The sequence below is a fragment of the Macaca thibetana genome, chromosome 2 (assembly GCF_024542745.1).
Source record: "Macaca thibetana thibetana isolate TM-01 chromosome 2, ASM2454274v1, whole genome shotgun sequence".
NCBI classification, from domain to species: Eukaryota; Metazoa; Chordata; class Mammalia; order Primates; family Cercopithecidae; genus Macaca; species Macaca thibetana.
The window spans coordinates 146,866,540-146,880,406 of NC_065579.1; the positions used below are offsets into that span (position 1 = coordinate 146,866,540).

The following is a 13,867-nucleotide window of genomic DNA, read 5'->3' on the forward strand; positions in this document are numbered from 1 at the left end:
TAAAATTTACTATTAAGTGGATATGACATAAAAAAGAAAACAATAGCGACAAAGGCCTTCATTGCTAATAGAGATTGATAGTTTAAAGGCAAATGGAGATAAGTGAAGGAGATGGAAAGGTACATCTTTTTTACAAAGAAATAATCTTCCAGAGGACTAATCTACTTCCTCTTTTAAGTCAAGGAGAAATATATCTGCATGGAAATCTATGAGTAGAGGCAAGCTGAAGCACATCTGGACGAAGATAAAAAGAATAAGATACACAAATAATATAACAGGGATGTAGCACAGGATGATAAATTTCTTATGCATATCACAAAACTGGCACTACAGTGACCTCCAGTAATGCTAGGAGATTTTAACTACACAGAACATCAGCTGGAAGTCTCATTTAAGCCTAAAGCAATGCTTCTGACAATTTCATTATTGGAGGAAATGATGGGAGTAACTAATAACTTTAACTCTGACCAATGTGGAGGAAACAGTTGGTGGTGAGAACCTCGTTGAGTTCAAGATAAATAGGAAGGAAAACATGGGGTATAGTTAGACATTTGCTGTTGGAAAGGGAAATGGGCTTTCTTTTTTTTTTTTTTTGAGACGGAGTCTCACTCTGTAGCCCAGGCTGGAGTGCAGTGGCCGGATCTCAGCTCACTGCAAGCTCCGCCTCCCGGGTTTACGCCATTCTCCTGCCTCAGCTTCCCGAGTAGCTGGGACTACAGGCGCCCGCCACCGCGCCCGGCCGGAAATGGGCTTTCAACAAGTTAAAAGGAAAGATGTCTGAGGCCCAAAACTGAAAGACACTTTGACAGGGTTGGAGGTTTATTAAAAATAAGATGTGATGGCAGAATTGTAGACTATCTTGAGGAGGAAGAAAAAAAACAATGTAAAGAACCTGAAGTACGGGGTCAAGAGGTTCTAAGGTGGAAAGAAGGGCACCCAACCAGGAGCAAGTGTAAAACGGGTGGCATGGACCCGTGAGAACCACGTCGGGAAGCCAAGGCTTCCTCTTCCTGTGGGGATCTGCTCTCCTGGCTCGGTAGTCTCTCCCTGATAATTCTGAAGAAGGCTGCTCCTGTGGCTCAGGGACATGCTTGGTCACCATGGGCATGGGTCTAGGTCACTCAGCCAGGACTCTGCATTCTCTCTCCTACTAGGGGAGATTAGACATGTCTTCAAAGTATGAATGTGGAAAAGGGACAGGTCTATGACTTGAGACAGATAATGTAATGCTAGGAGATGACAGAAAAATAGTAGACCTCTTCATTCCCTCTTTTGTTCCATCGTCACTGCTAAGAATTACTTTCTGACTGAAAAGTCTGAACAAACCCTGGTAAAAGAGAACTGAGAGGAGAAAAATATTGGGGGGAAGTTTTACTATCTAGAATATATTCCATGTGCATATTTCTAGCTTTCTCACTTACATTTAATTGCCAAATACTCATTTAATACTGGCTGAATAAATAGTAAATAAATGTATGTGTTCTCATAAGCAAAACCTAGATGATATGCTACTTCTTAGCAGGCATTCTTTCCTCTTACTACAATTGTAGGATTAAAGCATTCTTTGGCTACAAACATTTTACAATGTTGGAGATTTAAGCAAAATCCACAAATTAAGGATGCAGAATGAAAGCTGACAGATTATTAGTAATTTATGGTTAAGGAAAAAATTACTAATTACTCTAAACTATGAACTAAAAAATACATTCAAAGGAGTCTGTGTTAATAAACTTTCCTTCTTGTTATATTAGGATCTTTAAAAACAAAGCAGTATATTAAACCCTATTATGGATAAATAAAGCTAAGAGTGAAAACTAAAATGGGATCATAACAAACACATTTAACTTATGCAAATTCAACTATATGTTAACAATTAAAGGAACAGAAAAAATAATTTTAAAGTGTTGGTGATTTAGTTATGAAAGTTATATGTGCTACATTTATATTTTTATATAATATACATGATATATTTATAAATTTTTATATATACTATATTTATATTTAGAGTCATAGATTATATATATATATAAATGTATACACACACAGACACGCAAAAGCATGTTCTGTATACTATTCCTTATGGGAGATGTATATGGTAATTTTGACTACAAATAATTTAAGATGTGATGACTTTTTGCAGTTCTTTCTTCTACTGCTGCTAGTATCAAAACAACATAATTAAGCAAATTTGCTGCTAGATACAAACCTATAAATTTCAACATTCTTGTTCTTTTGTCTAGAGAGTTTAGAGGCACTTGCTTCTCCAGCCACAATTATAGTATTATTTTCCATGACAACACCAGTACACACAGTTCCTAAACCCTCTCCATACTTGGGAGATGAGATGAAATAGGTTTTCCGTGATACAGGATCATAACAAAAACTGGCATCCCCATAGCTCCTATGTCTTGATCTGATTCCTGAAGAATTGTTGCCAATGCAAAGCAGAAGACTGGTAGTCTCCATGCCATAGCGCAGATTTAGAGAGTGCTGTTGGGGTGTCTTGATGGCTTTGAATGCATTTTGAATTATGTCAACGCAATCTGCATCACACAGAAGCATTGTGTTCCTTCTTAGGGCTTGTCTTAAAAAAGAAGGATTTACAAGTTCCAATCTGACTTGCTTCAAAAGCTCAACAAGATGCTCTGCACGCAATTCTTTGTTATGATTTATCCATCTCAGAACTAAGTCCAGAATGCTCTCTTCTCTGGATATGTTAAGATCATCTGATTTAATAAGTGTCAAAAATTGGTGCACTTCAATTTCTAGTATTTCTTCATGTAAGCTGACCTCGGCAAAGTGCTGATATAAATATTTCTTCGATTGATCAGATAAATCTTCAGCTCCAATCTGCTTTGCAAAATAATAGATACCTAAACAGTTGGAGGCATCCATGTGGGCCATCATATATTTTTGACACACACTGAAGACTTCTTCCATCTGCATAAAATAGGCAGCCATAGCTACAGTCTGTACATTGGCATTATTGATCTCCAAGGCTGCACTGTACATGTAATTTAATAACACCAACACACTTTCTGCTGTGATGTCATAAAGTACGACTTCCCTTTGATTACATTCAAGTAGTCCACAGGTGAACATAGCTTTGAAATAAGGGCTAAAGGCAGCCAGGACCAGTCTGTGGCAAGGAAATTTCTCTCCTTCTGCTATGAGTACCACGTCAATCATTTCTGCTAATTCTTTCATGTTCTTAATTTTGTTCAGTAAATTCAAGCTATGTTGGTATTTTTCTTTTCCCTCAATCTTGCACTCCATGATCTACTCTCCAAAGTTTCCAACTAAGTCTTCTTTAAGTGTAGCTTGATTCCTGAGGGGCTATTTGCATGTCTGATTACTCACGAAGCTACAGAGATGTCAGGAAACATTTCTAAGGGAAAGAAAAAAGGCAGTTTTCTTCTAAGAAAAAATTATCTATAATTTAGATATGCAGCGTTAGTTCTAAAAAGTATTTATAAACAAGTATTATTCACTCCAAGCAGAGCAGTTTAAGACAACTACTTTTGTATCTGAAAATATTAATTTTGATTATGTAAACAGTAACAAATTAACTGCTGTCACAAATTCTCCTAATCGGTGGCAGAGATTTTTCTAGGACTGCAAAGACTTCCCTCCCAACATGTATGGAAAGAGAAGTGATAAACTGGGCACATTTGCAATTCCATTTCCAGTTACCAAATGCAGTTGACCTGCAGGCAGAAGATATAGGGGCATCAGTTAATATTCTCTCCGAGGAGATGCAAAATCACCCCAAAGGTTATATGCATCCCCTCCAAAAAACACACCCAACTGTTATAATGGTCAGTCCATAAATTCATGACTGGGACCTTGTACAATATACCCCAGAAGAGGAAAAATGGAAAAAAAAGTCCACTAAAATTCTGCTCAAACTTTAATGTGGGGCATGTAATTCAAAGCAGTAGATAACACAGAGATCATATCTACTGGGCTTTGGAAGGCAAATGTCAGCTGATCTGAAAATCACAATATTTAAAACACACAACTAAATCACCCTCAGCTGCCTAAAATCATATGATTTCTCTATCCTCCCTCCTTGCTCAGCTTTTATTATTTCCCCAGTTCATAGTGGCAGAGACTGAATCTCTCTTCACCTTAACAAGCACTGGTCTGTTTTTTAAAGCTAGCTGTCTCATCTTCACTTTCCCTGGATACATGGAAATGGGATGTTTCAAGGAAGTTGATTTAAATTAGCTTTTGTTTTAAAGAAGGACATTCCTAGAGTCAGAAACCTTAATGTTAGAAGAGGATCTGAAGTCTCTACCACCTTTTCCAGTTCTAACTTGGCTGTAAGTTGCAAGCAGCAAGAATAACATTGATGGGAAAAGTCAAGAGTTAATACATTTCTAGATTACGAGTAAGATAATATCCTTTTGGGGTGACTATTCTCTACTTCTCTGCTTAAACCCAGCAGAAGAGTTTTGAGAAGTGAAATATCCATTTTAAAAAGAACATCTGGATATCCCCAGATTCCCAAACATAAATCAACTTCTTGAATAAATATTTTGCTTGGATGCAGTTTCTCTGTCTCAAAAACATTGGTTTTGACAACAATCACAAAAAACAATTTATTTTAAAATGGAAATAACTGGCCTATATATATTTGTTGTATCCCTTCCTTCCAACTGCAATTTATACAACTCCTGAAAGTTACTCTAATTGTTAGGGGTTTACAGACCAAATGAATTTACTGATGGAAATCCAGAAAAATACCTGGGCAGTGATATTTGCCACTACACCTCAAAAAACATTCTCAGCACTGTTTCTTGTACATATAAGGTACACAGAAGACACTGGCATGGCACATGGGGGCTTTAAAGTGAGAGAGCCCTGGTTTGGATCCCAGTTTAGCCTCAACCTTGGCTTCTTCATCTTAAAATGGGAATAATGTACATAAATAAAGTAGCTAAGTTAGTCTTTGGCATCCAAATGATCAATAAATGGACATTATTGTTAGTTTCCAGTGATATAGCATAGTAAACTCAAAGGTTAGGAACACAGATTCTGGCTTGGGTGACCGAGGCGTGGGTTTGAATCCTTACTCCATTATCTAGCAATATGAACACGTTCCTTTGCCTCTTTATGTTCTAGTTTTCTCATCTGAAGTTCGTTTTGAGAATTCCATAAGAATATTTGGGAGAATTAAGTAAGGCCATGCATGTACAATATACAATTTTCTTGGTAAAACTTGCTTGGTAAAACTTGCTTGGGTACAGACACAGCTCCTAAGTGAAGAGAGCTGACAGTAACTTTCCCTTGTAATGAGGGCAGAGTACATTCTCCTTTCATCAGCAAAACAAAACTGTATAAATGTTCTCGGTGATATAAATGGGAAGTTACTCACTGCTTCAATTTATAGAAGACTGAACTGGTGCATTCATAATAATAGTACCCATAGTAATAGAGAAAATGGAGTAGCAAAGATGCATATAAATCACAAGAATAAACTCTAATTACTTTGCAAGTCCAAAAAGCAGTTATACTCCTGTCCACTATATTTCGTTTTGAGAAATGGACCACTGTAAATGTTAGTGTGGTACAAAAATGTCAATTTCTTTAAGCCACGAATGTTTGACAGTGCTTAATTTTATAATCTTTACATTATCTTTAGTATATTATTTTTACTGCTTAAGTTGCTACTTTCTCTAAATAATGGTTGATATATGACTATACCTTCTTTTCTAGGAAACTATCCATGCTCTGCTGAAGTTTCACTAGTTTAAATTCACAGCAGCACAGTTTGAAATAGCAAAAATTTGGAAATAACTTAAACATTCATTAATAGGAGATCAGATTGTAGTATATTCACTACAGTACAGCAAAAAAAAAAAAAAATGAACTAGATCTACATGTGTCAACATGGCTGTATCTCACAAACATAATAATGTGTGAAAAGGACTGTAGAATATACATGCCACTTACCATTGATGTGTTTCTAATATGCAAAACAATATTAAATATTCTAGTAGAGTGAATACTGATGATCGATTCCGACAAAGTAAGTATGAGTATTTGGTGAATCTGGCATAGGTCCTATAGGAGTTTTTTCTACCATTCTTGGAACTTTTCTGTAAGTTTGGAATTATAAATTCTTTAAGGATCTGTACAACTGCAGTGGAATATAAAAACATGAAGGGTAATTATAAACCCCAATTTCAAGACAGTGTTTCCCTTCAGGAGTTGCAGAAAAAGAAGGATGCAAGCAGGGAAGGATGACAAGGAGTTTCAACTGTATAAATGTTTAATTTATGCAGCTGTTTGGTGGGTATCCAAGACATACTTTATTATTCTTAATGCCTCTTTGTATATCTTAAATATTGTATAAGTTAAAAAAATTTTAAAACTGCATTAGAGTCACTTACAGCTTTTGAAAAACCTAAATGTTGTAAACCATGTAAACCATGTGTGCATTATCAGATTTACATATATATATATGTATATATATGAATGAGAGAGATAATAGATACATCATGAATTTTCTTTTTAATGTGTCAAGGTGTAGGTAGCCCAATTTATGAGTGATTGGAAAAAACAAAAAATTATGATCTCCTTATCCAGTCTGAATGAGGACTGCTTTGAAAACTGTGGTTATAGCCCTCCCTCCACCTCAATATCCCTGGCATCAGCCTGCATGAGAGAGAAGGGCAAATACAATTCCTAATCCTCCTTCAGTGGAAAAGAAGTTACTGCATTCCTAAACTGGCATGTATTTTTTCCCATAAAAATGTTCAGTATACACTTTGGGAGGCTGAGGTGAGTGGATCACGAGGTCAGGAGTTCGAGACCAGCCTGACCAACATGGTGAAACCCCGTCTCTACTATAAATACAAAAACTAGCTGGGCGTAGGGCGTGCGCCTGTAGTCCCAGCTACTCAGGAGGCTGAGGCAGGAGAATCGCTTGAACCTGGGAGGCGGAGGTTGCAGTGAGCCGAGATCGCGCCACTGCACTCCAGCCTGGGCAACAGAGCAAGACTCTGTCTCGAAAAAAAAAGTTCAGTATGGTGAGTAGCTTATAATCATGATAGAGTTGATCAACATGAAACCCTTGATTTTTATGGAGGAAAAACTGAAGACAAGAGAAATGATTTGGACAGGGCTAAATTCCACAGTCTGTTTAAAACTTCCAACAGACTTTGGTTGGCAAACCAAGGAACATCAACATTATGATGTCAGAAAATGATGTCCCAGTTTCAATGTTTAAAACAAAACCATTTTTAAGGGTGGGACCCTTTTGTACATTGGCTACCACCATGTATAAAGTTACTACCCCATATTAAAAAAACATCCCAGGCTGATTTTCACCAACACTACCCCTCATTCAGGCATTCTGGCACTTCCCAACCTTTCCTGCCTCATCTCCTGACTTTCCTTCCTTATATTTTTCAATCTTTGAGTAGTACCAAACTACTACAGTTCTAATGCATATGGGCCTTTAACATGCTGTTCTGTCTTTACACGTGTAAACCTGTGTCAGAAATATCTCCCCCATCCACCTGAAAAAATATAACCGGGTCTTCAAAATTCAGCTCAGATATCACTTCCTCACTGACACATCCCTTTGCCTGTGTTGTGTATATGCTGTGGTTGCTGCACTGCTATTGCCATTCACTTTTGCAGATGCTTGCCTCTCCTGTCTATGATGGGCACACTGCGGGTAAGGGATTTGTCTGCATCACTTCTGTATTCTTTAAAATGGTTACTTATTTATTTTAGAGACAGGGTCTTGCTCTGTTGCCCAGGCTGGGACCTCAGCCTCCTCTGTAGCTGCACCACTACATGCACCACTACACTTTTTTTTTTTTTTTTTTTTTGTAGAGACAGGGTCTTACTGTGTTGCCCAGGTTCATCTCAAACTCCTGGCCTCAAGCAATCCTCCTGACTTGGCCTCCCAAAGTGCTAGGATTATATGCTTGAGCCACCATACCTGGCCACTTCTGTATTCTTGTCTGTGATGACACCTGGCACACAGGAGTTGCTCAATATGGTTTGTTCAATTAAACTAATGCGTTGTTTAGTGCTAAATTACAAGTTAATGATAACCTTTTTTTTTCTAGGTTTTATACATGTTAATAAAACATTATATTCAAGATTTTTTTCTACATATAAAATGTATTGTGATACTATAAAATATTTATTTGGTGTTTGACCTTTTCCTGACATACAACTCCTAAAATCCTTGGAATCTCCAAAGTGATAAATACCTTTCTGTACACTAATGAGTTGACTGAGGACTGGCAGCCTCTAGAGCTTCAGGATAGGAGCTGGTCACCAGAAAGAATAAGGCAGGATTAGAGCACTGGGACTTTCAGTTCCATCACCTGACCTCCAGGAAGAGGGGCAGAAAGTTAAGTTGATCACCAATCAAGCATGCCTATGTAATGAAGCCTTGATAAAAACTCCAAAAGGACAGGGTTTGGAGAGCTTCCAGGATAGCTGAACATGTGGTGGGTTCCTGAAGAGTGGTGCCCCTGGCTGAACCCCTTCCCCCATATCTCATCCTATATATCTCTTCATCTGTATCCATGTTAATATCCTTTATAGTAAACTGGAAAACTTAAGCGTTCTTCTGAATTCTGTGAGCTGCCCTAGCAAATGAAACCCAAAGAAGGAACCCCAACTTGAGGTGGGTCAGTCAGAAGCTCTGGATGCTGGGACTAGTGCCTGAAGACAGTGGTGGCCCTGTGGGACTGAGCCCTTAACCTGTGGGATCTGACGCTGTCTCCAGGTAGATGGTGTCAGAATGGCGCTGAGTTAGAGGACACCCAGCTGGTGTCTGCTGCAGAACTAAGTGATTGCTTGCTGTTGGGGAGAAATCCCCACATACCTCTTGGTTAGCAGAGGTCACAGACATTTTCTGTGTTGATTGTTGTGTGACAGCAGCGGAAAAACAGTTCTGTGTTTTTTCCTACTCATCAATGCTTAATGCTTCAAGTTGCTATCCTCTTGTCCCAGTCAAATAAATCATTCAGAATCGTGAAGTGAAGTGACTCCCTTGCTTACAGCTTGCACTATGACACCCACTTTTCACTTGCACCCTCAAAATTAATTCCCAGTCATCATCTGCTTTCTGGGATTTGGCCCCATTCTTAAGGAACAACTGAAGCCATGTATTGGCTTCACTTATGCCTGAGATTACAAATTGGCTGCTCAGTTTTTTTTTGTTTTTGCGTTTTGTTTTGTTTTGTTTTTGGTAAATTAGTTGTCAACATGCTAAGCTGAAATATTCCAGCATCTACTGAAAAAAATGAAAGCTATGGCAACACTGAGTACTTAATTCCCAAGCGGCAACAATGTGCAGGACCTGAGTACCCAGCTGCCACCTCTCAGTTGGCACATCTACTGGGCCCCATTATCCCCTTTGAGACCTGAGTGACGGTCATTATTTGTAATTCTTACGCTGTTGCTTTTCTCTTTCCTGTCCATTTACATTATCCTACAGCCATTTAAGTTTGTGACTCCCAGTTTATACGATTACGTCTCCACACCCTATTTTGTTTCAGCAACACCATCTTGCTCAAATCCTACACTTGGAGAGGCTGGTAGGAAATGGCTCAGAACACACGCACCACCCTAAATGTACTCTGTGTTTCTCACTAGCGGGGAAAAAGACCTGATTCATTTCATAACAACCCATCCTACACACCGGGCATCCAGTAACAGCCAGGCACATGGATGATAAAGACAAATAAGACTACTTTTCTTTTCTTTGCTGAGTTCACACTGTTTTGCATTCTCACAGTGTTTTTATACTTTTCAAAGTGCTTTAATCTGCATTATAGCTCATTAGTTCCTTTTAAGAAGCATTTGGGGGAAAATGTAGGGCAATTATTCTCCTGGCTTTAAAGTTAAGAGAGTTGCTCAGGGATACATTCAGCATTTACTAAACTTAAACGAACCCTTCTAAGTGCCCGGCACTATCCTAGGTTCCGGGAAGACAAACAGGAACAGAGAAGTGCCCCTACCTTTGTTGTGCTTACAGTCTAGTGAGGGAAGGCACAGTAACACATTGGTCAGGTAATTCAGAGGATGATACTACTATGAAGACTACGAGCCTGAACAACCCGAAGGGGAAGGGCGGAGACCCCTGGCCGGGCGGAGATGGCCTGGAGGGGAAGCTCCTGCTGAGCCCGACCTGACGCCAGGCGCCGGCCCACGAGGAAAGTCACTTAGAGAAGAGGCTGCAAGTGCCGGTGGCCCCAAGCCGGAGCCCTGGTTCAGCCTCGCCCGGAGCTGAGGCAGGACTTGTGACTGGGGCCGCGTTCCCTGGGACGTTACCCCTACTTACGAAGGTGCTGCCTGGTTCGGGGCGCGTCCCCACTCGCTCCACAGGGGCCCCGCGATGGGCCACGACCTGGCCTGGACGCTACCGGATGGCAGGGCGGCCAGCGGGCCTGACTGACGCCACTGCCCAATATGGGGCTGTGCCGGCTGAACGATATAAATAGAGGTCCCGCGCCCTGCGGAGGAGCAGGGAGGGGGCTGGCAGCGCCTCCGAGGCGACAGGTGCTGCCCTCGGCTTGGAGGTGGCCGGAGACCACGCCGCCGCTGCCCAGCCAGACACTTTTGCGCCTGCGCACCTATTCCCGCGCTGGTTCCAGATGGCGACTACAGCCCCAGTGTTGGCTTTATGCATGCACAGGGTCTCCCCACGCGCGTCCCAGACCCTACTGAGCAGCCCCCTGCGGAACGCTGTGCGCCTGCGCAGGGTGTTCCCGCGCTGGCCCGCGTGCCAGAACTACTGAAGGCCTGCGGGGAGGGGACCGGGACAAGTGTTTAAAGAGGGTTTGGAAATCGAGCTTTGAAAAATGCCGGTGTTCCCTTTAGTCTTTTAAACTTGCAAAATGACCAAAAGACCCCATGTGTAGTCTCACTGTGACCTGGGGGTAGGTTTGCCAGGTAAAATACAGGGGCCCAGTTAAAGGTAAATTTCAGATGTACAACCAGTAATTTTTAGTGTTAAGTTTGTCCCAAATATCGCACGGTCAATTCACGTTTAACTCGGTGTTCCGGTTGGGTTTCATTTTGGTCTTGTATTTTTATTTGCTACATCCTGAGCCATCGGCTTGTGATTTTTTGCCCTACACCTCTCTAAGTGGGAGGTTTCCAGGACTCCTGAGAAAAGACTGGTTAGCCCGGAGCGGTGCAGGTATGGGAAGCCTTCCTTAGGCAAGTGTCACAAAATATGGCAGCTGTATTAGCTCAGTTAGCTTAAACCAAAGCAAAATAAAATTGTTTTCAGTGGTGGCAACATAACTTTATTATCTTACTATTATTTTAGCTCGATAGGTCAGAAGTCCAAAATATGTCTCACTGGGTTGAAATCAAGGTGTCAGCTGGGCTGTGTTTGTTTCTGGGGCTTCCGGGAGCGAATCTGTCCCTCCCCTTTTGCAGCTTCCGGAAACTGTCTTCATTCTTTAGCTCCTGGCTCCTTCCTCCAGCTTCAAAGTCAGAAAATAGGGCTGAGTCTTTCTCACATGCATTGTGTCTGGAGTTGGTTCCTTTCAGTGGGTTCGTGGCCTCCGTCTCGCTGACTTCAAGAATGAAGCCATGGACTTTCACAGTGTTAAAGCTCTTAAAGGTGGCACGGACCCAAACAGTGAGCAGCAACAAGATTTATTGTGAAGAGCAAAAGAACAAAGCTTCCACAGCCTGGAAAGGGACCCAAGCGGGTTCCCTCTGCTGGCTGGGTGGCCAGCTTTTATTCCCTTATTTGTTCCTGCCCATGTCCTGCTGATTGTTCCATGTTACAGAGTGCTGATTGGTGCATTTTACAAACCTCTAGCTAGCCACAGAGAGTTGCTTGGTATGTTTTTACAGAGTGCTGATTGGTGCATTTTACAAACCTCTAGCTAGCCACAGAGTGCTGATTGGTGCATTTGCAATCCTAGCTACAGAGTGCTGATTGGTGCATTTTACAATCCTCTTGTAAGACAAAAAAGTTCTCCAAGTCCCCACCCAACCCAGAAGTCCAGCTGGCTTCACCTCTCAGCATCCCTTTGACACTAGCTCTTCTGCCCACCTCTTCCTTTTTTTTTTTTTTTTTTTTATTGTGGTAAAATATACATAACATAACATTTACCATTTTAATCATTTTTAAGTGTAGTCAGTGGCATTATGTTAATAATGTACAACCATAACCAGTACCCATTTCCAGAATTTTTTCATCATCTCAAAAGAAACTTGGTACTCCTTAAACAGTAACTTATTTCTCCCTCCCCTCTAGCACCTGCTAATCTCTAATCTACTTTTTGCCTCTATGAATTTGCCTATTCTAGGTGCCTTATATGAGCAGAATCATACAGAATTAGTCATTTTTGGGGGGAGGGGGGCAGGGACGGAGTCTCGCTCTGTCGCCCAGGCTGGTGTTCAGTAGTGTGATCTCAGCTTATTGCAACCTCTGCCTTCCCCGTTCAAGCGATTCTCCTACCTCAGCCTCCCTAGTAGCTGGGATTACAGCTGTGCTCCACCACGCCCAGCTAATTTTTGTATTTTTAGTAGAGATGAGGTTTCACCATGTTGCTCAGGCTGGTCTCAAACTCCTGACCTCAGGTGATCCACTCGCCTCAGCCTCCCAAAGTGCTGGGATTACAGGGGTAACCCACCACGCCTGGCCAGAATTTCTCCTTTTGTAGTTGGCTTATTTAACTAAGTATAATGTCCTTTCTTTTCTAAAGGATGAATAATATTTCTCTGTGTATATGTGTGCATTTATATGCCACATTGAAAACAAAACAGATTTTATATTGGTAAGTAAAGTCCCTTTAAACATTTTAGAAGGTATTCATGTCAATGAAGAATGCTTGCATGCATTTGTATTTACACTTACTTTTTTTTTTTTTTCCTTTTTTAGTGACAGGGTCTCATTTTGTCACCTAGGCTTGAGTGCAGTAGTGCAATCATAGCTCACTGCAGCCTCAAACTCCTGGGCTCAAGTGAACCTTCCACTTCAGCCTCCCCAATAGCTGGGATTACAGGTGCGTGCCACCATGCCTGGCTAATTTTTAATTTTTTTTTAGAGAGATAGGATCTCACTATGTTGCCCAGGATGGTCTCAAACTCCTGGGGTCAAGCCATCCTCCCGCCTCAGCCTGTCAAGCATACACATACATACTTACAGTTATTTGAGGAAATTCCTGTGTCCTTTCCACACAAACATCCCTTGATCCAGTTAGTCCTGGTTAGATCCTTCTGCAACTATTTCCTTTCCTGCTTCTGGTTTTGTTTACAAGATGTTTGTGTGAACCTAATGAATCTTTCTCAGTTTGAGTTGAAGGCCCTGTTCAATTTCCTATTGGGCTACTTTATTTTACCTTTTTCATTTGTTTCAGGAAGAAGTGGAATATTCTATGAAGAGTCAGGGCTTGGGGTCTGGAGGCTAATTTAGATGCTGGGCCATATCACTAAGTGACTATAATTGATTCTCAAAACATCCATTTGCCAAATGATTAATGAAGTATTAATATTTACCAAATCTACTGATTTATCAATAACTTGATTTAAGGAATATGCATCTGGAATATATCATATATGAATATGTACTTCTTTTTTTTTTTTTTTTTTTTTTTTTTTTTTGAGACGGAGTCTCGCTCTATCGCCCAGGCTGGAGTGCAGTGGCCGGATCTCAGCTCACTGCAAGCTCCACCTCCCGGGTTGACGCCATTCTCCTGCCTCAGCCTCCCGAGTAGCTGGGACTACAGGCGCCCGCCACCTCGCCCGGCTAGTTTTTTGTATTTTTTAGTAGAGACGGGGTTTCACCGTGTTAGCCAGGATGGTCTCGATCTCCTGACCTCGTGATCCACCCGTCTCGGCCTCCCAAAGTGCTGGGATTACA

The 13,867-nt window shown here is 41.0% G+C and overlaps 1 protein-coding gene across 3 annotated transcripts in view; it reads right to left on the reverse strand.

Moving 5' to 3' along the window:
- The window catches only part of KBTBD12 (kelch repeat and BTB domain containing 12), a 77,600-nt gene extending 67,146 nt beyond the window's left edge, over nt 1-10,454 (reverse strand). The window contains exons 1-2 of one of the 3 annotated variants that reach the window (XM_050781677.1): nt 10,322-10,454; nt 2,207-3,388 (exon numbers count right to left, since the gene is read on the reverse strand). In XM_050781677.1, coding sequence (XP_050637634.1) covers nt 2,207-3,276 — 1,070 coding nt within the window. In that variant the 5' untranslated portion in view covers nt 3,277-3,388; nt 10,322-10,454. Of the gene's footprint in view, nt 1-2,206; nt 3,389-5,958; nt 6,352-9,998; nt 10,269-10,321 lie in introns of those variants that run through there. The other 2 variants (XM_050781678.1, XM_050781679.1) reach the window with 2 other exon arrangements.
- Between the last annotated feature and the right edge of the window lie 3,413 nt (nt 10,455-13,867).